At 39.7% G+C, this 26,312-nt stretch overlaps 1 protein-coding gene across 1 annotated transcript in view; it reads right to left on the bottom strand.

The window, feature by feature from the left end:
* Positions 1-26,312, bottom strand: part of LOC127797202 (uncharacterized) — a 41,920-nt gene that overhangs the window by 4,826 nt on the left and 10,782 nt on the right. Inside the window, exon 2 of the mRNA XM_052329849.1 lies at positions 7,573-7,660. Within this exon, the coding sequence (XP_052185809.1) occupies positions 7,573-7,660 (88 nt within the window). The remainder of the gene's footprint in view (positions 1-7,572; positions 7,661-26,312) is intronic.

The raw sequence follows: 26,312 nt of genomic DNA, 5'->3' as shown, positions 1-26,312 counted from the left end.
AGTGGTTGTACTTAGTTAGTCGTCCACCACTACTAGGACACAATTTCTCCCCTCTGATCGCAGCAATCCTTCCACAAAATCCATAGTTATGTTAGCCCAAGCTTGATCTGGAACCCCTAATGGCTGCAGGAGACCTGGTCTAGCCACTAACTCATGCTTGCATCTCTTACAAGTATCACAATGCAGTACGAACTCCATCACTGATTTTTTTAATCTTAGCCAATAAAACACCTATTTCACCATACAATAAGTGTTTTGGATACTTGAGTATTCCCCCAAGGGAGAATCGTGCATGGTTTGGAGAATTTTTCTCTTTACAGCCTCACTATCCCCTATCACCAATCGTCCCCGATATCTCATCAATCCATTGCAAATGGTGTACCCTTGCCTGCTATTGCTGTCCAGACTGAGCTGCTCCAGTAACTCCCTTGCCCAAGTTCCCTTATCATAGCTAGCTGCCACTTCTTGGTACCAATCTAGTACCAAAGCTATAATGGCTACACAATCTCCCTCCTCATAACATCTTGATAAAGCGTCTACAGCCACATTTTCTTTTCCTCTTCTGTACTGAATCACAAAATTCAATCCCATCAGCTTTGCCATACCTTTCTTCTGTAAATTAGTGTGTAACTTTTGTTATGTGAGGAACTTAAAACTTTCATTCTCTGTCTTGATTATAAATTGTCCCCCCTTTAAATAGTGTCTCCATTTATCCACTGTCATCAGCACAACCAATAACTCCTTATCATATGTGCTAAGCCCCTGATGTCTTGGGGCTAAGGCTTGACTCATGAAAGCCAGGGGTCGGCCTTCTTGTGATAACACAGCCCCTACTCCAGTTCCACACGCATCGGTCTCTAGAATGAACAGCTTACCAAAATCAGGGATCCCCAACACAGGCACTTCGCACATAGCTTGCTTTAGTTGCCCAAATGCATTTTCTGCCTCTTCATTCCATCTAAAGTTATCCCTTTTTAATAATTCTGTCAGTGGCTTGCTTATCACTCCATAGTTTTTCACAAAACGCCTATAGTAGCCCATCAACCCCAAAAATCCCCTCAAGGATTTGATATTCTCAAGTCTAGGCCACGCTACCATAGCTGAAATCTTCTTGGGGTTGGTGCTAACTCCAACACACGAAATCACATGGCCCAAATACTACACCTGCTTATAAGCAAAGTCACATTTGGACCGTTTAATGCATAGTCGATTGAGTCTAAGGATGCTAAATGCAATCCTAAGATGTTCTAGGTGCTAAGAAAATGTAGGGTTGTAGATCAATATATTATCGAAAAACACTAGCACAAATTTTCAAAGATAAGGCTCAAAGATGTGGTTCATTAGGGCCTGAAAGGTTGCTAGTGCATTAGTTAATCCAAAGGACACTACTATAACCTCATAATGCCCATGGTGGGTTCTAAAGGCGATTTTGGGTATAACGGTTGGGTTCGTCCGGATTTGATGGTAGCCGGATCTCAAGTCCAATTTGGAGAATAAGGAGGCATAGCTTAGTTCATCTAAGAGGTCTTTAATAATAGGAATGGGGAATTTATCTTTGATGGTGGTGTGATTTAGCTGGCGGTAGTCGATACAAAAATACCAGGTTCCATCCTTTTTCTTAACTAAAAGGACAGGGGATGCAAAAGGGCTTCTACTAGGACGGATTATGGAATTGTCCAGCATTTCTCTTACTAATTTCTTGATTTTAGTTTTAAGCTTCTAGGGATATCTATAAGATCTTATATTAAATGGAGCAGCATTTGGTTGCAAATGAATAGAATGATCAAATGGTCTTTGAGGGGGTAGGTCCTTAGGTTCTGCAAATAGATCCCTAAACTCAATAAGTAATGCATGAAGGAAAGCCATTTCATGTACCTGCCATAGGGTAATGGTTGGATTGTTGGTGGCCATTGAGCATTGTCCCTCCTGTTTCCCTTGTTCCTCAGTCTCCTCAATGGCCTCAATCGAGAATAATTGAGCCAGCTAAGATAGCTTGCACTTGAGCAGCTTGTGCAACCTCTTTCCCTTAATCAACTTGCAGGACCCAGTTTCCACATTTCCTTGGAGTGTAATTCTCCTGCCTTCTCCAATGTAACTTCCATCTTATTAAAGTCAAACTTGATAGGACTTACCCGTTTCATCCAGTCAACCCCCAAAACTATCTGACACCCTCCCAACTTTAGCAACCTTGGGTCAGCTTCAAACGTTTACCCTTGCATTGTCCAACAAAATCCTAGGCAAGCCGATTTACTTAACACCTTGCTTCCGTTAGCCACTGTTACTAATAGAGGTTGGGTGTTAGATAACTCACAATTCATTCTCCTAGCTACCCCTTCGTCAATGAAGTTGTGGGTACTCCCACTATCAATTAAGACCATAAGCGTTCCTTCTTGCACCTTCCCCTCAACCTTGATAATCTTGTTGCTAGCCACTCCTTTTATGGCATGGAGGGATATAGTACCATTGTCTTCATCTTGCCAATCATCCCCTACTACTATGGCCTCTTCTCCTACGTTTTCCTACATCTCTCCCCCTTCCAACAAGAGCAATTGACTCCTGCATTGGTGTCCGGGAAAATACTTATCCCCACACCTAGCATAGCCTCGTTGGTCTCCTCTATTCGACTCCCCTTCTCCTTTGTTGCCCTGTGTTAGTATGGGGTGGTAATGCCAGTGGCTTTGACATTGCCCCAGCCCTATACATCTCCCTTCCTTGCATCCTTCCCACGGGCAGTGAGAAACCCAAGCCATTTCCCTTTGCCTAATTCCTCTGCTTCTTCATCAAGGCTTCTACATTAACTCTTGGAGCAAAGCACTCTCCACCGCTTCCTACATTGTCCTTCACCTTGTCATCTTCACTACGGATTTGAGCTCCTCGCTCAGCCCACTGATAAAACTTGACACAAAGTAATCTTCATTCAGGTATGGATTTCTACTGAACATCAAGGATTTTAGCTCCTCGAACCGGAGCTGATACTCTTGCACCGACCCAGTCTGCTTCATTTTGTTGAACTCTTCAACTATATCCATAGATCTCCTTTCTCCGAGCCTCTCACATAATCCCTTCACAAACTCATTCCAAATACATTCTTCTCTCACCCTTGACCATCCCTGATACCACACAGTCCCCTAGATCATTCAAGTAGGCCACTGCCAAATTGATCTTCTGATCATCAGCCACTTGATGTATCCCAAACAATTTTTCACATCGTCGAATCCACCAGCGTGACTTTGTCTCATCAAACACTGGCAGCTCCAATTTTGGGACAGGGAAGTTGTGGTGATTTGAATTCACCTAGATCTCCTGTCTCATTTCCACACCATTGTCCCCCATTGCCACCAGCTCAATCTCCACCTCCGATGATCCAACCACCCTTTGACCCGTGTTGACTCCCGGCAATATCGAATTCGATCTTTCTCACTTGAGAAAATCTAGAGACATCCTCACCTGTGCTTGGCTCGAAAACATGAGCATAAACTGTTGCATCTAATCACACAGCATATTGCTCTGCTCTCTCATCTCTTCTTTGATCTGATTACGCATATCCCTGCGCAATTGATTTGATGCCTCCTCCATCCTTCTATACGCTACCATTCCAATCGAGTCCTCCATGGATTCGACTCGAGTTTGCATGTCCATCACCGTGGCCGTCACTTGTTGGAGTTGCAATTTCATTTGCTTCATATGAGTGTCGTCTGCCATTGCTCAAATTCGTTAGAATTCGGGAGCCAAGAACGAAGCTCTGATACCAATTGTCGAATCCCTTGGATTCAACAAGGGGTTCTCTCATTTTGTAGAGAGAATTAGGCGGGAATTATGTTGGAGGGAAGAGAAATTAGAGAAACTTAAGGGAGAAGGATTGAGAATGAAATGAGAGGGAGAGAGAATTTGAGAGGGAAATTGAGTATGAATTAGTTTAAAATGGTATTCGATGCCTTCGCAATGAAATAGGGCAAGCTTATATACTCAACCCTAGCAGGAAGTTGGCGCCAAAAACAGTTGCCACTTCCCGCATTCAAATCTCTACACTTCTCACAATTACAATTATCCTACCAACACTTATACTTACTACAATAATTCCCCCTTTACGTACACGTCACTAGAGTATAGACCACTAGATTTAAATTGTGGAAGTCATAAAAACACTTCTTACAATACTTTAATATTTAACCAGGCCAATGAACCATTACCAAGGCAACCATTGCTAAGACTTTACAGAAGAACTAACCACATATCCAGAATGAAAAAATGAACTATCAAGTTATAGATACTCCTAGCATAAACAACAACATATCCAGCCTTTATCCCACTATGTGGGGTCGGCTACATGAATTCACTTCCATGCATTTCTGTCTTTTGTTATATCTTTATTTAGGCTCATGCATTTCATATCAAACTTTAATCTCTCCCAAGGTCTTCTTGAGTCTGCCTTTACCTCTTTTTTGATTAATTGTTCTAACATATTGAAAATACATATCCTAGAAGTAACAGAAAAGCATTATGAGACAGGTTGAATACCTTATCACATAGGGGTATATGTGCCTCCTTGTAAGCATAAAAACCCCTCTTAAGGTTCTATGTTGAAGTCCAACTATGCCCTGCTACCTTTTTAATTTCTAAAAAGATGGATGAGAATTACCTATCAACTAGACACACAGGAAATGGATCAAAGGTTTTGCAAAATTTTTAAGGATGTAACAAAATTAAAACTCACATCCTCGAAAGGTAATTTTCTCTGGCATTACATACATACACTCAATGAGGGCAAAAAAAAAAAGGGCTAAATTAGCCCCCACTTGCATCTACATTAAGATAACAAAACTTCTTCAACATAAATGAGATTGCATTTTTGTTGCATTCCAAATTCAACTTCCACTTTTCTTTTTTTCATGTTTTTTATACAGTTTAGGATTCCTAATTGCTTAAAAATATATTTTATTTTTCCTTTTTGGTTTAGGATTCTTATTTCCTTTTGGTTTTCGATTCTTATTCTTATTTGGAGTTGGATTCCCATTATATTATAATTATTTTCCTCTTTAGTATAGGATTCCCTTCTATAAGTAGGGATGCTATGTAGTAGTTTTTATCATTAATTTGAATGAAATAATAAGTCTTCTTTAGAGAAAGATTTCTCTTGTTTGCTCTTTTTTCCTAGTGGTGGATTCCTAAGGATTGGAGTGTAACTATATCCTTGGCGTGGCCTACCAAGGTGGTGATTTGGCTGTTCATCTACATCAACTTTGTTCATTCATAGTGGGGTTTCAATCTCGCCAAAATCACATTGAGCAACCAATCAACAGTCCAGTATCAGTTTTATTCTATTTTTAGTTCTCAATGGGTAAAAGGTTGTCAAGACCCCAAGGATCCCCAAGGTAGTTAGTTTACATGCATTTTCTATATTGTACTCTAGGTTGCAATTCATGTTTGTAGCTTTTAGTTGATAGCCTATATAAATAGGCTAAGGTAGTTAGAGAATGTATATAGTTGAATGATAATTTGAAATCTGATTTCTCTCTCAAGTCTGAACTCTCTCCTTCCCTCTGATTCTCTCTCTTTCTCTCTGTTTGTCTGCATTTCTCCCTCAATTCTTGCTGTATTTCCCTCTCTTTCAGTCTAATTCCCCCCTCCAATTCTCTCTGTTTTGATTAACTCTTCCCCAATTCCTTCCTAAATTCCATTCTAAACCCTAGGTACATAACAAAGATTTGTACAATAAAGAGAAAAAACACATGGACATAACCTAAGAGGCTTACCCCAGGCATCAAATTATGGACGAAGATCATCTACCAGGGCAGATGAGACCCAACATGAAGAAGCCAAAGGTGGATTCTACCACAAAAACAAGTAGCATAAGGGAGAAAAAATAATAAAAATAAAAAATAACTAAACCAGAGATGTAAGCATCAACCATAAAAGCCACAGCCAGGCATTTCCACAAAGCAGACATCAGAGCACCAAGCCTACCAGAATCTACCACAGAGCTAAAATTGTAACCAGCTGGTATCACTTAGCAACTACCACTAGCTCTATAATAAATCTCACCCCAGGAGTTCAAGTTACCACAAACTAATAGCATAAAAGCAAATTCGGTAGCAATGATCAGACCATAGGACTCTTACAAAATTGTCAAGACCTAGTCTTGAACCTAGGGTTTTCAGGATAGAAATGGGAGAGAAGAATAGAAGAAAGAAATGGAGAAAGAACAGAGAGAAAGGGGGGAGAAAACAGAGAGAAATGAGAAACTGAATTCAAGTCTTGATTGATTCTCCAAACAGGTTGGTTAGCTTTATATATAGCTAACCAATCAACAGTTACAAATCAGTTACAACCTGTAACTGATCCTTTGCAGAAATAATCTGCTACAATTGATATACAAAATACAATTCTACAGCCTACTTCAACCTACCAGCTTGACAAAAATCTGTTCAGGGATCTTCCAACCCTGCTGCATGTGCTGAATATTATCAGTGCTAGGAACGCTTTTCACCTCATTCATTCTAGTTCTTAACCTTCTGATGCTGAATTCAATATTAGATGCAATGGACTTAACATCTTTACAGACATTTGAGTGCATCCTGGAATTTCTTTCCTTCCAAACAGTATAAACAGCATCAGACATTCTATGTTTCCCAAATTAGACCTAAAGCTTCTCCTGTGAATCTGACCAGTAGCTTCACCTGAATAGTGCTTTCTAACAGGACTGACTTGAACAATGAATGTCATATTTTCCTTAGCTAGGTACTCCAGATTCTGTGGGGAAATGGACATGAAAAGAAGAGGTGATTACAAAGTTGATTCTTGATTGCAATATTCCTTCTGAATTCTAACCATATCCGGAGTGTAAAGCCTCTCCCTTAGCAAGCCACAAAATAAAACTGCATCTAGAAACAACTTTACTTGAACCATATTAAAAAATGCAAGCCCAATTCAGTACCTTGATATCTGAAATCACCCCATGTTCATTTAATGAAGAATACAAGAGCAGTGTCAGGAAGTCGACCAATTATGTTCCATTTTAAAATATATCTCAAAGAAAATTTAGATTCTTCTCTCCAAACAAAAATTTTCTGATTGATTTCTTCAGCAAACCTTTCAGCTTTTTTGGCTCCACAAATAAATAAATCCCCTCTAATCCCCCAAAGCACCAAATAACACTCAGAAAACTATATATTTCATTTCCCAGCCAATGTTATTAGAAAATGTATCATTCTAGCAAGTTACCATTTGATATGCATATTGTAGTACATCAAACAAATCCATTTTTAGCAATCTAAAATGATCCCAAAGTATCCCCTATATATTTACTTCCATAAATTTTTTCTTGGGGGTAAATAAAAAGAACAATATAATCAATTGGAATGGGAAAATAGAGTCAAATGTCAAAAGAAAAATGAGTATCTTGGAACAGGAAAAGAAGAGTTTTGAGAAGGCAAATGTTAAAAGCAATTGACCACCATGTGTCAAAATGCATTTTAACAAAATTGCTTCATAAAACCAAACATCATAAACTAAAGTTATTGAATTGAAGGCTTGACCACGCAATCTAAAGTACTATGAAGCTGGAATGCTTACATTTGAATCTGATGTGAAGTTAAAATACTGAAACAATATCGCTAAAACTAAGAAAACAGTTCCAACAGCAATACCCAGTGACTCAGGCCTGCAGAACACAGAATAGCCTCAGTAAGTGACTTTCACTGAAGATGTAAATGAATAAAAAAAGTGAAATCCTCAAAGTTGAATAAACTAAGAAAAAATAAAAAGCTCCTCAAATGGATTTCTCTGGGGTTTTTTTTCCATAAGCAAGATAATGTATATTCTGAAACTAATAAATACGTGCATAGACCAAGGGGCATACCCCAAGAAAGAGGATAATGGGCTCATCTACAAGAAAATCAGCAATCAATGGAAGCTATAAATAACTGCAACATATCATCTAGAAATATACCAGAAAACAATCAGATGCCACTAGTCACACTAACAAACATCAAAACCCTTCTCTTTTGCAAGTTGAAATGACCCTACTTCCTCTTTTTATTGTTTTATAAGTCCCTAGACTGTTAGGATTCTCTTTTAAAATTCACAATTTCCACCCAAGACTCCATTCTCATGTCCTTCAAAAAAATTAAAAAAAAAATAACATGCCACGTGGACTTGTTCAGTACGTACCACCACAATGCTGTCTATGTCCAACATCTAACACCAGCACAGCTGCCCTAGAGGCCTGTTCGTGCTTTATAGCTAACACCTGGTGATTACCAATCAGAGATTTAAGGTTTCATGTCCTGGCTTGCAAGGGCTGATAAGCCCAAATCCTGTTTGCTTTTGGAATATCCCACAGTTACAGTCCTTAGAACAACCTACTTCCTTCTTGGATGTTTCCCTCCACATCAATCATGCTCCTTGATGATCCAAAGTGACTTCTACCCTAAAGGTGAGAACTCTATATCTGTAGCTGAAGCTTAACTCATAATTGCCAATATTGTACTAGACAATGTATTGAATTAGTATGGCGTCAGTAATGGACGGTAACAAGGCACCGTGCTGGACGCATCACTATAATAAATTAACAATATATATTATAAAATATGTACACCAACAACAAGAAGAAGAGCATGTCCTAAACAAACAATTTAACATGGCAACATAATGATATAACAATGCTTCCAAATCAACATAAAAGAAGTAGAGAGTTTCTATTTTTGTATCATAGAGAAGTAGATAATACACTTGACGATAATTGATAAACAAATTATATAACTAATGATTAACTGTTAGGATCCAAATCCTAACAGGCCCTCTCAACAATCGTTTCCAAGATCAGATCGAGCATTTCGTTCTCAATCTAGCCATACTGGAGAAAAATACCATGAGGAAGAGAATAGAACAGATAGGGAGAGGGCTAGAGAGAAAGAGAGAGAAGGGAATATTTCGTGAATGATGCGGTCACCAATCAAGACCCGGCCCAAAACTGACTCTCGACCACGCCGGAACAATATTTTAATACTTCTTAAGTTTTTAGAATTCTACTTGATTTAGGATTCAATTTCATATTTCTACTTGATTTAGGATTCTACTTCATGTTGGATTAAGATTTATTTCTATTAGGATTCTAGTTGGATTTTGTTTTCCAAATATTAGATGAATTTGGATTAGCCAAATACTATAAATATGCCTAGGATCTAGAGTTTGTAATCAAGTTTTTCTTAATCAAATTTCAGCAACCTATTTAGGTTTTCTTAGCAAAACAGTCTTGTTTTTGCGTCTTCTTGAAAGCCAAGCTTCGGCCATTGAAGTTTGCTCTTTCAAGTGTTTATTTTGGTGTGTTTTCTTCACACTCGCGCTACACACTGCGTCAGGTGGTATCAGAGCGGTTAATCAACCAATCAGATGGCCAATCTTGAAGGTAACGGTAGCAACCAGCCTCGTGACGGTGATCAGGGGTTGTCCGCAGTTTGGAGAGCAATTGAAGAACAGCGGGAAGTAACTCGTACTATCCAGCAGCGATTGGAGCAACATAGCAACCAATTGGGCACCTTACTACGAGTTGATGATGACAGGAACCTGAATAATGGGGTGAATCAAGCCGGAGCGGGAAGACCACCTATTAATCATGTCCTTGTTAATCCTAGAAGACCAGTGATTGAAGATAGCGATGAAGAGGATGATTTTGGTCGAGCAATAGCTAACCCTGGTGGTAGAGGAGATCTTGATATTGAGGGGTTCCTGGATTGGATCACTGAGGTTGACCGTTTTTTCGAATACATGGAGATCCCAGATGAACGACAAGTAAAGTTAGTGGCTTACAGGTTGAAGGGCGGTGCATCTGTTTGGTGGGAGCGATTAAGAGAAACGAGATTGAGGGAAGGCCGACAGCCAGTTCAGACATGGAGACGAATGAAGCAATTGTTAAGAGGTAGGTTTTTGCCCCCTGACTATGAACAATATATGTTTGAAGCTTATCAAAGATGTGCACAGGGAATGAAGAGTGTGAATGAATATACCTCTGAGTTTTTACGATTAGCGGAGAGAAACCAATTGTCAGAAAGTGACAATCAACAAGCAGCTCGTTACTTGAATGGATTGAAGCCTGCTATTCGTGATAAAATTGGAGTTCAGATGGTTCTAAGTGTGCAAGAAGCAAGGAACTTAGCTTTAAAGGCTGAGTTAATGTTGAGTGAGAGATCTCGTAATGACACCTATCGTCGGTATAATGGGAATGAAAATAAACAACCAGCTTTTGATAAAGGCAAGTCGGTTCAAGGAGCGCAACCCTCCAATCCACCCCATACAGTCAACCCTAATAAGGCTACAACGGGGGGAAACATTCGAGGTACTACTTCTAATCTTCCAAAATCCCCTAATCCTTATGCAAAGCCTATTCTTTTAAAATGTTTCAAGTGCAATGAGGTTGGGCATCGATCTAGTGATTGTCCAAGGAGGAAAACAGTTAACATTGTTGAAAAGGAAGAGGAAGATGTTGCTGAAGAGGAAGTATATTGCGGGCCTGATGGGGAGGATGATGAAGAAGATTATGGACATGGGCAATATACCTGTGTAGTGAGGAAGTTAATGCTATCTCAAAAGAATGAAGATACTACTCAACGGCATAAGCTTTTTCGCACGAGGTGTACGGTGAAAGGAAAAATCTTTGAGTTGATTATTGATAGTGGAAGTCAGGAGAACATCATAGGAAGAGACGTGGTGGCAAAGATGCAGTTAACTCCTGAAAAACATCCAAGCCCTTACATGATTGGATGGATCAAAGAAGTTGGTGGCATACATGTGAATGAACGTTGCAGGGTGCCTTTCTCTATCGGTAAGTACTCCGACGAAGTCTATTGTGATATTGTTGATATGGATGCTTGCCATATTTTATTTGGGAGGCCTTGGCAATTTGATTTGGATGCTAAGCACTCGGGTAGGAAGAACACATATCAGCTTGAGAAAGAAGGTGTGCGTTATACTTTGTTACTCATAGTGGAAAAGAATCAAACCAAAGCTTCTAAAGTGGAGGGGCGAAATTTTCTTACCATTACACATAAACACACAGAGTTTGTGAGGGAGTGTAAGGATACTCGAGAGGTTCACTTATTGGTTATCAAGGGAGAGAGTGTGAGTGAGCTACTGAAGGTAAATCAAATTCCAGTGGAGGTGCAGGGATTGTTGGAGGAATTTCATGATGTGGTTCCTGAGGAGTTGCCTAATGAGCTACCTCCTATGAGAGATATTCAACACCACATTGACTTGGTTCCTGGTGCTAGCTTGCCTAACCTACCACACTACAGGATGAGTCCTAGGGAGAATGAGATTTTGCGTGAGCAGGTAGAGGAATTGTTGAGAAAAGGGCACATTCAGACTAGCATGAGTCCATGTGCAGTGCCAGCATTATTGACACCAAAGAAAGATGGGAGTTGGAGGATGTGTGTTGACAGTAGAGCCATCAACAAAATTACTATTGGGTACAAATTTCCAATTCCTAGGCTCGACAACATGCTTGATCAACTTGATGGCGCTGTGATTTTTTCCAAAATTGACCTTAGAAGTGGTTATCATCAAATTAGAATTCGACCTGGAGATGAGTGGAAGACAGCTTTCAAGACAAGAGATGGGTTGTTTGAGTGGTTAGTCATGCCCTTTGGACTAACCAATGCACCAAGCACTTTCATGAGACTAATGAACCAAGTATTACGCCCTTTCATTGGTAAATTCGTTGTGATGTATTTTGATGATATTTTGATATACAGTAAGTCTATTAATGAGCATGAGGGGCATATTCGAGAGGTGTTGAGTGTGTTGAGGGAAAACAAACTTTATGCTAATTTGAAGAAGTGTACTTTTATGAGTGAGAGCTTGTTGTTCTTGGGCTTTGTTATAAGTAAAGAGGGCGTAAAGGTAGATGAGGAAAAAGTGCGAGCTATTAGAGAGTGGCCAACTCCTAAAAATGTCAGTGATGTGCGAAGTTTCCATGGGTTAGCAACTTTCTATAGGCGGTTTATCAAACACTTTAGTAGTATTGTGGCTCCAATTACTGAGTGTTTAAAGAAAGGAAAGTTCCATTGGGGTGAAGAACAAGAGCAAAGTTTCACCTTGATAAAAGATAAATTATGTACCGCTCCTGTCTTAGCTTTGCCAAACTTTGACAAATTGTTTGAGGTTGAGTGTGATGCGAGTGGAGTGGGTATAGGTGCTGTGTTGTCCCAAGAGAAGAGACCAATTGCATTTTTCAGTGAGAAGTTGTGTGAAGCCAGAAGAAAGTGGTCTACTTATGATAAGGAGTTTTATGCAGTAGTGAGGGCTCTTAAGATATGGAAACATTACTTGATTGCCAAAGAATTTGTTTTTTACACGGATCACCAAGCTCTTAAGTACTTGAGTAGCCAAAGGCAATTGAGGAGTGATATGCATGCTAGATGGTCTGCTTTTATTGATAAATTTCCATATAAAATTGTACATAAGTCGGGACAACATAATCGAGTGGCAGACGCTTTGAGTAGGCGTGTGGATTTGATCAAGACCCTTAGTGTTGAGATTGTTGGGTTTGAGTGCTTGAAAAAATTATATGCGACAGACGAGGATTTTAAACATGTGTGGGAACAATGCATGTCTCAGCAACCATCAGGAGATTTTTACGTGCATGATGGGTTTCTCATGAAGGGAAATCAGTTGTGCATCCCTTGCACATCTCTTCGTGAGAAAATTATTCGGGATTTGCATGGTGGTGGCTTAGCAGGGCATCTTGGCAGAGACAAGACTATTGAAGCTGTTATGGGAAGGTATTATTGGCCAAGAGCAAGGAGAGATGTTTCTATTATTGTGGCGAGGTGTTATATATGTCAAACAGCTAAGGGGCACTCTTCTAACGCCGGTCTTTACATGCCATTGCCTGTTCCCAATGCTATTTGGGAAGATTTGTCTATGGACTTCGTGTTGGGTCTACCGCGAACCCAACGAGGTATGGATTCTGTTTTTGTAGTGGTTGACAGGTTTTCCAAGATGGCGCACTTTCTCCCATGCAAGAAGACGGCAGATGCAGTAGCTACAGCCAAACTGTTTTTCAAGGAGATTGTTAGACTACATGGAGTCCCTAAAACTATTACTTCGGATCGTGATACAAGGTTTTTGAGTCACTTCTGGATTACCTTGTGGAGAATGTTCGATTCATCTTTGAATTTCAGTAGCACAGCACATCCCCAGACTGATGGACAAACAGAGGTGGTGAATCGTACCTTAGGAAATCTGATTCGCAGTGTTTGCAAAGACAAGCCAAGACAATGGGACCTAGTCATAGCTCAAGCAGAATTTGCCTACAACAACGCCGTACATAGCTCAACAGGAAGATCACCATTCTCTATCGTATACATGAAAGTTCCTAATCATGCATTGGATTTGGTAAAATTGCCAAAGGTACCAGGTTTCAGTGTTGCAGCCAGTGACTTAGCCGAACACGTTCAAGCAGTTCAGGAAGATGTCAGGCAAAAGTTGCACGAGGCGAATAAGAAGTACAAGGCAGCAGCTGACAAGCATAGGAAGCACAAGGTATTTGCGGTTGGAGATGAAGTCATGATATTCTTGAAAAAGGAACGGATTCCTACAGGACAACAGAACAAGCTCAAGCCAAAGAAGTATGGTCCTTACAAGATTACAAAGAAGATCAATGATAATGCTTATGTTGTGGATTTGCCAAATCATATGGGTATTTCCAAAACATTCAATGTTGCTGATCTTTCTTTGTATTTGCCGGACGTTGAGTTGTCATACCCAGATCATAATTCGAGGACGAATTCTTCTCAAGTGGAGGTGAATGATGCGGTCACCAATCAAGACCCGGCCCAAAACTGACTCTCGACCACGCCGGAACAATATTTTAATACTTCTTAAGTTTTTAGAATTCTACTTGATTTAGGATTCAATTTCATATTTCTACTTGATTTAGGATTCTACTTCATGTTGGATTAAGATTTATTTCTATTAGGATTCTAGTTGGATTTTGTTTTCCAAATATTAGATGAATTTGGATTAGCCAAATACTATAAATATGCCTAGGATCTAGAGTTTGTAATCAAGTTTTTCTTAATCAAATTTCAGCAACCTATTTAGGTTTTCTTAGCAAAACAGTCTTGTTTTTGCGTCTTCTTGAAAGCCAAGCTTCGGCCATTGAAGTTTGCTCTTTCAAGTGTTTATTTTGGTGTGTTTTCTTCACACTCGCGCTACACGCTGCGTCAGTGAATTTTCATCCTGCCACGCTGCTTCATTTTCTGGCTGTTAATAGCCGATACACACATCACTCATACGTCACATGTGTCCTTATTGAATAACAAACCTAGAGAACTATAGCTATTAATAAAATAGGAAAACGACAACTCAATTAAGCTGGACCGATAATCCAGCCCTAACATTGTCACAACCCCAAGGATCCCCAAGGCTATAATTGTAATTATAATAGTAGTTAGTTTACATGCATTCCTATATTGTACTCTACGTTGCTGAGAATAGTTGTACCTTTCAGTTAGATAGGTCGGAATAGCCTATAAATAAGCTGTATCACTTAGAGAATGTTATGTTTGAATTGATAATTGAATTCAGTCTTTTCCCTTTAGAAATTATCTCTCGATTTCCCTCTCATTTCTCTCTAATCTCTCTCCCCCCTTCGATGTTTTGTCCAAATATCCTCCCCTATTCTTCTGATATCTCCCTCAATTCTTTTGGTTTTCCCCCCACACCGTGTTCCGTTTCCCTCATATTCTTCCAATTTCTATTAAAACCCTAGGTAAACCCTAACTACATGACAAATTGGTATCAAAGCTGTGAACTTAGTGTGTGTGAGAGAGAGAGAGAGAAAAATTGGTATCCCTACCTTGCTCTGCACTAGGAATCTCCCCCTGCAGAGGTTTGGTAGGGTAGCAGTATTGATTCTCAATAAAGGAGACAGTGTTAGGGCAATAACACTTGTAGCCTTACTATGTGGGAGAATAACCAACAAACACATACTTCAAGGACTTCGGTTTTAATTTAGAGTGGCAGTGGTGAACAAAGGTTGTACATCCAAAGACTTTTGGGGACAAGGAATTTAGCATACGGCTACAAGTAAGAAGAGGATAGGAATTGATGAGAGTACTCAAGGGAGTTTTGAAGTTGAATATCCTAGTGGGGAGTCTATTGATGAGATAGGCAACCGTGAGAATGGCCTCTCCCCAATAGAAAGTAGGAACCGAGCTAGTGAACATTAGGGTTCGAGCTATTTCACGCAAATGCCTATTCTTTCTTTCGACCACCCTATTTTGTTGGGAATTATAGGGGCATGTACATGGCAAGCTGTTGGATTAGGAACTTCTACAAAATTTGATGATTTTGCAACCCTTGTTTGGTTCAAAATTTGTTGTAAAAACTCCAGTTGATCTGGGGTAACTGGAAAATTTGCAATTTTACCTTCTTCAGCATCCACTACATAGGTTGTTTGCTGCTTCTTTTGACCTTTCCCTTTCCAATTAGCTGGTTTCCCATGTATTTTCCAGCAAGTTTCTTTGGTATGGTAGGGCTTGTGGCAATGATCACACCATTGCCTTTCTTTTTGAAATTCCCCACAAGTGGTTGTTGTTTTTGGTTTAGAAACAGCAAGGGCTGAGCCACTCTGATTATTAATTTCGGGTGATGCATGGAGCATGACCTTCTTTCGGCTTTCTTCCCTTCGAAATTCAACAAAAGCCTCCTTGATAGATGGAAATGGTTTTGTTCCTAACAGCCTTCCTCTGACTTCATTTAAGTTAGAGTTGAGCCCATGTAGGAAATCAAATACCCTCTTTCTCTATCATTTTAGAATATTTCACCCTATCGTTTGTACACTCCCAACTAATATCATAAAACAAATCTATCTCCTGCCATAATTCAGATAGTACATTATAATAATCAGTCATTGAATTGTTACCTTGGCGAGTGGTCCTTAGGGTAGATTGAACTTCAAAACACTGTGCTATATTCTCCATGGGTTTAATCTACATTGCCCGAGGGGCTTACCGAATGGGGGCTAAAAGACCAAAATGTCATCGCCTACTTTGCAAATTTGCAAAGTGGGTCACTATACTACTCTCTCCTCTCTCCCTTCCCATGGCCGCGATGCGACCGCCGACCGCTGAGCACTGTTGCCTTCGCCTCGTTGCCTCACCGACCATCGGAGGATGCAGCGACGGCCGGCAAGGCAAGGCAAGGCGAAGCAACAAGGCAATGGCAGCGAGGCAAAGGTAGCAGCGCTCAGCGGTCAGCAATCACATCGCGGCCATGGGAAGGGAGAGAGGAGAGAGCAGGGCAATGGCCCACTTTGCAAATTTGCAAAGTCGACGAGGGCATTTTGGTCTTTTAGCCCCTATTCGGTAAGCCTCTATGTCAATTTGTCTGGCCCTATAGAAAAACTCTTCTCCATGCCTGAGTAAAGACTTTCGACTGCATCCCATACTTCTTTTGTTGTTTTATAAAATAAATAGGTCCTCCCTATCTTCGACTCCCTGGAATTGATAAGCCAAGCCATCACTATGGAGTTTTCAACATCCCATGCTTCATAATTGGCAGCTTCAGGATCCGGCTTTGAAACTCCCCCCATTAGGTATCCCACTTTTCCTTTGCCTTTCATAACCAACATGACTAATTGAGACCATTCCTGAAAATTGGTCCCATTGAGTTTATGAGTGGTTTGAAGGGTATGGTGATCTAATGAAATAGGGGCAGAAGTTGGGGCTATAGATCGAGAGGTAGTAGGGTTGATACCTGAGGATTCACTAGTCGGTGAAGAACTAGCCATCTTAGAGCAATTTGGTGTGAAAAAGAGGATATAAAGATCACAAAAAACCAGGCTTTGATACCATGAACAAATTTAGTGAACTATGGGATTGATATCCTCTAAGTAATAAGATTGAAAAAATACCAACTCCTACACTCTAATTCTCAGTTACAAGATGCTATATATACAATAATTCTACTTATATTCTATCTAAATTTTAGGGAATTAAAATACAAACACAACAACAGATAAGGAGAGAATTTTTCTCCTACTTCTTAGGAATAACTCGAGCTTCATCTCTTCCTATTTCTTAGGAACAGCTGGGGCTTTATCTTCTCTTATTCAAAACTGGTCATTTTTATCTACATTCGGAATCTATCTTCTTATCCTCTTGCCATCGTGAATTCCTCCTCAACAAAACTGAATGATCAGACTCATTGCAAGTCATACCAAATTCCTGAAAAATAGCTTAGTTGTATATAAACGCAATTACGCCTCTTACTTTGTATCTCTTGATTTATTTTCTTATTGTTTAGTAAGAATTCTTGCGAGTTTCTTTTCTCTCTCGCATTCTTCTTTTCTCGTGCCCTAGGGTTTCATTACATGGTATCAGAGCCACTGCTCTACCTCAATGGCCTCCAATCCAACTCTTAGTTCTTCTTCTTATCCACCACCTCATTCTTCTTCGTCCCTGTCATCCGTCTCGCAATCAGATTTTGCGGCAACGGCTAAGGCTTTTAGCTTCATTCCGATCAAGCTGGATTCCAGCAACTACATTTTTGGAAGGCTCAAATTCCTGCAATAATTCAAGCATTCGATTTGCTACCATTCCTAAATAAACCACTGCCTCCAACGAAGTATCTGTCATATCCAAAAGCAGGTGAAGCTGGATCTCCTTTGGTCAATCTGGACTATCTAAATTGGATCAGATCAGATCAGCTGCTACTAGGATGGTTGTTTTCAACAGTGTTGAAAATTCGGCCTAGGCGTTGGGCGGCCATTGGCCACAACAATTAAGGGCTGCTCGGCACCCCTAGGCGCCGGGCCCAATTAACCAGGCCACGGCGTCGCCTAACCGCCTGGGCAGACACCTGGGTCGCGCGCAGCCTGGGCCGCCTAGGTCGTGCGCGTCCTTGGCCGACCTATTTCCCCTTCCCTTTCTCTATTTCCCCTTTCTCTTTCTCTCTTTGGTCGTTCATCGCGGGTCATCTCTCTCTCTCTCTCGCCTTCGATCTCCTCTTGGTCATTCACCGCCGCCATCGATCTCGTCTATTGGTCGTGCTCTCTCGTCGCCGCCGACCTCAACTATTGGTCGTTCTCTCTCATCGCCGCCAATCTCATCTATTGGTTGTCATCTCTCGTCGTCGATCTCGTCTTTCTCCGATATGTATCCATCTTCCTCCGCCTCCGATTATTTAGTAAAAAACATTGCTTGCTACAGCAGCAAGCTTGCATTGCTGCATGCTGCATTTGGTTAATTGTGTTTCATTATGGTCTTATAGAACGACAATTACTTAATCCGGCTTGAGCAAGAATCAAAAGAACCATTTATTTTAATATTTGTTAATGTATTAATAAAAATAAAAAAATCTAGGCGCTAAGCGCCAGTCTGCCGCCTAACTAGCGCCTAGCACCTTTTAGAACACTGGTTTTCAACCATCGATAAGGAGGTATTAGCGCAGGTGATTCATTGTGAATCATTTGCAGAGGTATGGACTTTTTTGGAAAATCTTTATTCATGTCAAACCATACCTAAATCCTTTCAATTGAAGCAGCAGTTAAGATCTATTAAGAAAGATTCACTATATGTGAATGATTATATCATAAAGATCAAAACTATATGGCATGCCCTTGCAGCCAATGGAGAACCTTTGAATGATAAGGAACTTTTACTTGCTATCTTGATTGGTCTGGATTAGGAGTATGAAATTGTTGTCAGTTTAATAACATATCAAATAGATGATGTTGATTTAGAGAAGGTGCAATATTTGTTATTGATGTATGAGCAGAGGTTAATAGCCAAAAATTTTCCACCATCCTCTGCTAATTTTGATTCTGTTATGTCTTCCTCTATGAATGTTAATGTGGCATCATATTCATCACAAAATGGTAATGGTTTTGTCAATAATAGAGCTGGTTATGTACCATGGGGTGGTGGTTATGTAAATAGAGGAGGAAGAGGTCGGGGTAAAGTGTCTAGTAGGAGAATTTACTATCAATTATGTGGAAAACTAGGGCACTTCGCAGTAAATGTTATCATCGGTTCGATAGAAATTTTTAACGAACATCTAATCAAGGATTTGGAAGGTCTAATAATGGTGTCCAATTAGATTCTAGAGCATATATGGCTTCTCTTAGTGATTCTAATGGAGCCTACATAAGAGAAATAGGATCGATACAAAGGACTCACTATGGCAGCTTTCCTCAACCATCAGAAAACCTATCTCAATCCTCTTTGCTAAATCGTTCATGGTTTGTTGACTCTGGAGCAACAAATCACATCACCTCCAATCTCAACAATCTGTCTCTACATGCTCCATATAATGGTGTAGACAAAGTGGCCATTGGGAATGGTAAGAAACTACCTATCTTTAATATAGGTCATGGTCAATTGCATACTCAAACAAAACCTACTTCTATTATTTCATTGCCTAATGTTCTTCATGTTCCAAGTATGAAGAAAAACCTAATTAGTGTTTCACAACTTACTCATGATCACAACATTGTTACTGAACCTCATGTTAATTCTTGTTTGATCAAGGACAAAGGTTCCAGACTAGTGCTATTTTAGGGACACCTTAAGGATGGGCTATATCGACTTATTCCAACATTTGATCATGTTGCTCACAGCACCACGGCCCACTCCATAAGCCTTTGTTTGCTAATAATGATTTTCTTTTGAATAAATGTAATAGACAAAACTCATTTTGTCATGAGCTGTCACATAGTGCAAATGTAGCCCAAAATACTAATGTGTGCCAACAATAGCATGCAAGATTAGGGCATCTATCTTCCAATGTATTGAAATCTGTTTTGAATAAAATTCATGTTCCTTATTCACATTCAGCTCTTTCATTTTGTGATTCATGTAAACTTGGCAAATTGCATCAGCTTCCTTTTGTTGATTGTGAAATCAAGTCAACTAAACCGTTAGAGTTGGTATATTCAGATTTATGGGGTCCCTCACCTGTCATGTCTATTGAAGGATATCGATATGATATTGTTTTTGTAGATGCATACACTAGATACACCTAGCTATAAACTCTGAAACTTAAGTCTGATGCTCTTATCAATTTTTACAATCTTCCACAAGTTTGTTGAGCTTCAATACCAGACTAAACTTAAAGTGTTAGCGTAGATTTGCAGCACTCTCTATGACACTCGCACTCACAAAGACACAAATAGAGTCTCAAATCCTCATGGCAACAAGAATAACAAAACACAAAAATATAGAACACAAAATAGAAACAAGAACACCACAAGAATTATCCTGGTTCGGTCTCAAATTGAGGCCTACGTCCAAACTGGATTGGCCTTCACTTCTCCACTATCTTGTATAGGTTTATTACATGTGCTGTTGACAGAACTCTCACATAGCCCATATAACCTGAAAACTATAGAGTTCCTAACCAGAGTATACACAGCAATATCCGCCTCACTCTTGCACACAACCAACACAAACCCTCTCTCGCACAAGACAAAATTTCCGCATGAAGCATAAAATGAAGTATGCCCTAAAGCCCACTTCCGACCCCTATTTATAAGCCATAGGCGTGGGAGATACAACAACAGAAAAAACCACCCCACAACTGACCGTTACACAACCAACCGGCCAGCTGTCCTTCTAGAAGCCTTTTCTAACCTTTTAAAACAGAACACAAACAGCACTAATTTTACATAACATTTCCTGATATCTATTACACTAATCTAGTACAAATGTTCTAACAAAATCTCCACCCATTTACACTTGATTAGCCCTTCCTTAAGGTCCTGCATCCTACTCTCTGACCTGCACCTTCAATGTCCGAGTTGCAAAAGCTTTAAGCAGTGCTTCAATTTAGTTGTTGGTACATGCTTTGTAAAAATGTCCACTGCATTGTCTTCCCCCTGTCACGCTGGTTAGAATCACAATTTTATTTTCAATAACTTGTCTGATAAAATGATGTCTTATGTCTATATGCTTTGTCCTTTCATGGTGTGCTTGATTCTTAGACAAATGGATTGCACTTTGACTATCACACATCAAAGTGGTCTTAACCTACACCTAAAATCTCACTTACTAATCCCTTTAGCCACATAGCCTCCTTAATAGCATCTGAAGTGCTATGTACTCAGTCTTGGTAGTTGATAATGCTACCACATGTTGGAGACTTGATTTTCAACTAATAGTAGAGTTCCATAACCTAAAAACATAACTGGTTGTGGACCTACGTTTGTCAATCGGCAACATAATCAGCATCCAAATATCCTACGATTATAGGTTGATCTTCTAGATTAGCACCACTATAAGTCAAAGCATAAGCTATAGAACCTTTCAAATATCTACACATCCACTCAACTGCCAACCAGTGAGGTTTACCTGGGTTGGCCATAAACCAACTTATGACACTCATTTCATGTGCCAAGTCGGGTCTTGTGCAGACCATACCATACATTAAGCTACCCACTGCACTTGAGTATGGTACATGGGCCATCTCTCTTCTCTCTTCCTCATCCTTTGGGGACTGATCTGAGGACAGTTTAAAATGTGATGCAAAAGGCACACTAACTGCCTTTGCATTTGACATTCCAAATCTGGACAACAACTTTGATAAGTATGATTTTTGTGACGGGTAGATTTTCCTATGTTGTTTATCCCTAGAAATCCCCATTCCTAGAATTTTATTTGCCTCACCTAATTCCTTCATCTCAAACTCAGCTTTTAGCCTTTGTTTAAGAAGTTAAATTTCACTAGTGGATTGACTTGCAATAAACATGTCATCCACGTATAATAACAGATAGATAGAAATACTAGGTGTGACATGTTTAAAATATATACAATAATCATAGGAGCTCCTTAGGTATCCTTGGTTTATCATAACTTAATCAAATTTTCGGTACCACTATCTTGGGGACTGTTTAAGTCCATATAGTGACTTCCTAAGAAGACATACTTTCTCCACCTCTCCCTTAGCTTCAAAACCCTTTGGTTGGTCCATATAAATCCTCTCTCTTCAAGGTCTCCATGAAGTAAGGCAATTGTGACATCCATCTGCTCCAATTTTAAATCCAATTGGGCAGTGATAGCTAATAAAATCCTTATTGGGGTGTGTCTCACAATTGGAGAAAATACCTTATTAAAATCTATGCCCGGAACTTGAGTAAAACCCCTAGCTACCAACCTAGCCTTGAATCTAGGTTTAGCATTATTTTCAACCCCTTCTTTAATCTTGGAAAGCCATTTGCAGCCTACAATTCGCTGCCTTCTTGGCCTTTCAACCAATTTCCAGGTATTGTTTTTCTTAAGGGAAGTTATTTCTAACCTCATGGCTTTCAGCCATTTATCAGCATCCTTAGAGGACACTGCTTCTTCATAGGTAAGGGGTTCTTCACCTATAGCTTCAGCTGCACTAGATAGAGCATATGCAACTAGGTCAGAATAACTATATCTTTGAGGTGGCCTACGGTTTCTAGGCTACCGGTCTCTAGCTATACTATACCTGTCTAGATTTGGTTGATCCCCAAGCTAGAGTCTACATCACTGTCATCCTCATCCCCTTCAAATTGGGAAGATTCATGGTCCTGGTCATGGTCATCTGCTGGCTCTAGTTCAGGAGAGTCATGCTCAGTTTCAGGAGTATTTTGGGGTAAATTAGGGCTGATTTCATTGATCTCCACCTAGATCGACTCTCTATTTTGATCCTCATTATGCTGTAATTTATCATTTTCTACTTTTATGGTAGAATCCTCATCAAATGTCACATCTCGTGTGACTATAGTTCTCGGTCCTTCTGGATCTAAATTCCATAGTTTGTAGCCTTTGACACTAGATGGAAAACCTATAAATAGACATTTCTTGGCCCTAGGCTCTAATTTATCTTGCTTCACATGAGCATAGGTAAGGCATCCAAACACTCTAAGGTAGTTAAGGCTTGGTTTATGCCCTGTCCACCTTTCATATGGGGTTAGGAAGTTTATTGTTGTGGAGGGAGACCTATTTATTACATGGGCTGTTGTCGTGACAACTTCTCCCCAAAAAGATTTGGACAAATTTGCATAGGACAGCATGCATCTAATCCGCTCTAAGAGGGTTCTATTCATCCTTTCTGCAACACCATTCTGCCTAGGATTTCCAGGTGCAGTTAGGTGTCTCATAATTCGACCATCTTTACACATTTGGTTGAAATCCTTATTACAAAATTCTAACCCATTATCAATTCTTATTACCTTGATTTTCCTGCCTTTCTAGTTTTCCACCATAGTCTTCCATGCCCTAAAAGTTTCAAATGTATTATCTTTTGACTTTAGGACATACACCCACAGCATTTTAGAGAAATCATCTATTATAGATAGAAAATATCTAGAGCCTCCATGAGATATAGTTTGGGCTAGACCCCATAAGTCTGAATGAATGTAGTCTAGAGGTTCTTTTGATGAGTGTATGGCTTATTTACTAAATTTTACCTTTGTTGCCTTACCATATATACAAGATTCACACTTGCCTAAACCTATGGTTTGTCCTAAATCCAATATACCTTGTTTTGTGAGCTCCTTAAGACCCTGCTCACTGATATGTGACATTCTTAAATGCCATAGAGTTATCTTAGATTTAGGGTTAGGGCTTGTCGTTGCAACTTCACCACATAATGTGGTAGCCTGCAAAAGGTAAATTCAATGTCTTAATGCAGCCTTCATACACACTAAAGACCCCTTAGATATTTTAACAACTCCACCCCTCAATACCCTCACCCTTAAACTTTAAGCCGTTTCTGTCTAGCTCCCCAAGAGAGATCATATTTCTCTTTAATTCTGGGACATACCTCACAACAGTGAGAGTTCTATAGGAGCCATCATGCAATTTTAGCCTAATGTCTCCTATCCCTTTTACCTCACATTCATGGTCATTGCCTAGTAGGACCTTACCCCCATTAATGCCCTTAAAGTTTTGCAACCAATGTCTTTTTGGAGTCATGTGAAAGGAGCAACCAGAGTCCAGGACCCACTCTTGGCTTTCTGCACTTTCACTCACAATTAGAACTTCCAAACTATCATAACCTGAATCACAAAAATTTACCCCTCCTCCTGAATTATACTTCTCAGCTAAGTCCTTCTTTCTCTTAGGACACAGCCGCTTTATGTGACCTTCTTGTTGACAGTAATAACATTTTATTGGGCCTTTTCCATTCCTAGACTTAGACCTTGATTTACCCCTATTTTTCTGGTCTCTTTTAGAGCTTCTTGATCTTGCTGTTAAAGCATCACTAGGGGTAAATTTACTATCCATTTTAATTCTTAATTCTTTAGAATTTAATGCCCCTATTACATCTTCTAAAGATAGTTTATCTCTACCATGCTGGAGAATATTAACAAAGTTTTCATAGGACTTCGGTAATGAATAGAGAAGAACTAAGGCTTTGTCTTCATCCTCATATTTTACGTCTATGTTTTCTAAATCTAAACATAGTTTGCTAAAATAATCTAAATGCTCTTGAAGTTTCTGATTATCATGCATTTTAAAATTAAAAAACCTGGCCTTAAGGAATAACTAGCTAGAAAAAGTCTTCTTGAGGTACAAGTCTTCCAATCTTTCCCATATTTCTGCCGCAAATTTTAACTTTGACCCCTCCCTGAAAACTTTTGTCTCCAAGACTTAGAATAAGAAGGTTGTAAGCCTTCTTCTTGATCTCCGCCTAAGTCTTCTTCTGTTCAACCGTTAAAACCGGTGTCTCATTCTCAATTGATGTTCCTATTGCCTTGTCCTCTTGTTCCAGCGCCCCTTTTAGGCCTTGACTGCAAAGGAAAGCTTCCATCTTGATCCTCCATAAACCGAAGTCATCAGACCCATTGAATTTATCGATGTCATACCTTGATGCAGTTGGCGCCATACCAATTTGAGACTTAGATTCTTTCTCCTTGGGTTTCTTGAAGAATCTCAAATGCCTCAAAGATTATAGGCTCTGATACCAAGTTGTTAGCATAGATTCGCAGCACTCTCTATGATACTCGCACTCACAAAGACACGAATAGTCTCTCAAATCCTCACGGCAACAAAAATAACAAAACACATAAATATAGAACACAAAATAGAAACAAGAACACCACAAGAATTATCCTGGTTTAATCTCAAATTGAGGCTAACGTCCAAATTGGCTTGGCCTTCACTTCTCCACTATCTTGTATAGGTTTATTACATGTGCTGTTGACAGAACTCTCACATAGCCCATATAACCTGAAAACTATAGAGTTCCTAACCAATACACAGCAATATCCGCCTCACTCTTGCACACAACCAACACAAACCCTCTCTCGCACAAGATAGAATTTCCGCATGAAGCATAAAATGAAGTACGCCCTAAAGCCCACTCTCGACCCCTATTTATAAGCCATAGGCGCGGGAGATACAACAACAGAAAAAACCACCCCACAACTAACTGTTACACAACCAACCGGCCAACTGTCCTTCTAGAAACAATCCTTCTAGAAGCCTTTTCTAATCTTTTAAAACAGAACATAAACAACACTAATTTTACATAACATTTCCTGATATCTATTACACTAATCTAGTACAATGTTCTAACATAAAGCCTTACAAACTAATAATAGGGGGGGGATTCAAAGCCTTTTTACCCTATCTTCGTAGCCATGGCATACAGCCTCATTTTACTTACCCCTACACCCACCAACAGAATGGTGTGGCTGAAAGGAAACATAGACACATCACTAAAATGGGCCTCACTCTATTAGCTTATGCTCATATGCCATTAAAATTTTAGGTAGAAGCCTTCCAGACTGTTGTTCATACAATTAACTTGTTACCTGCTTCTCCCATCAAGTTTCATACGCCCTTTAACTTACTCTACCACAAACCACCCAATTATTTATTGCTACAACCATTTGGTTGTACTTGTTTTCCCTATCTTAGACCCTATAACAAACACAAGTTTGATTTCCACTCTACCAAATCTGTCTTCCTTGGACATAGCCACTCTCAAGCTGGTTATAAGTGTTTGCATCCATCGAGAAAAGTGTATGTTTTTAGACACGTGCAGTTCAATCCTAATGATTTTCCCTTTCCTACTTTGTTTCCTTCCACCTCATCTTCTTCTTCACCACAGCCAGTTTCCAATGGGCTTCCTACTTCTTTCTTCCAATCTCTTCCCTCTTCCACTTCTGTTTCTTCTTCTCCTCAAGTAGCACAGCCCTCAGCTCCTGTCATGCCTACCTCTATTTCACCTAATTTGCAGGTTTCTTCTACTTTGTTTGTGTCTTCTTATCATGGCATACAGTCACCGATGCCTAAACCTTGTTTACCTAGACCCAAAATTGCTCCTGCTCCTTCTAT

This window comes from Diospyros lotus, chromosome 3 (genome assembly GCF_014633365.1).
Source record: "Diospyros lotus cultivar Yz01 chromosome 3, ASM1463336v1, whole genome shotgun sequence".
NCBI classification, from domain to species: Eukaryota; Viridiplantae; Streptophyta; class Magnoliopsida; order Ericales; family Ebenaceae; genus Diospyros; species Diospyros lotus.
This window is presented reverse-complemented; position numbering and strand designations above follow the sequence as displayed.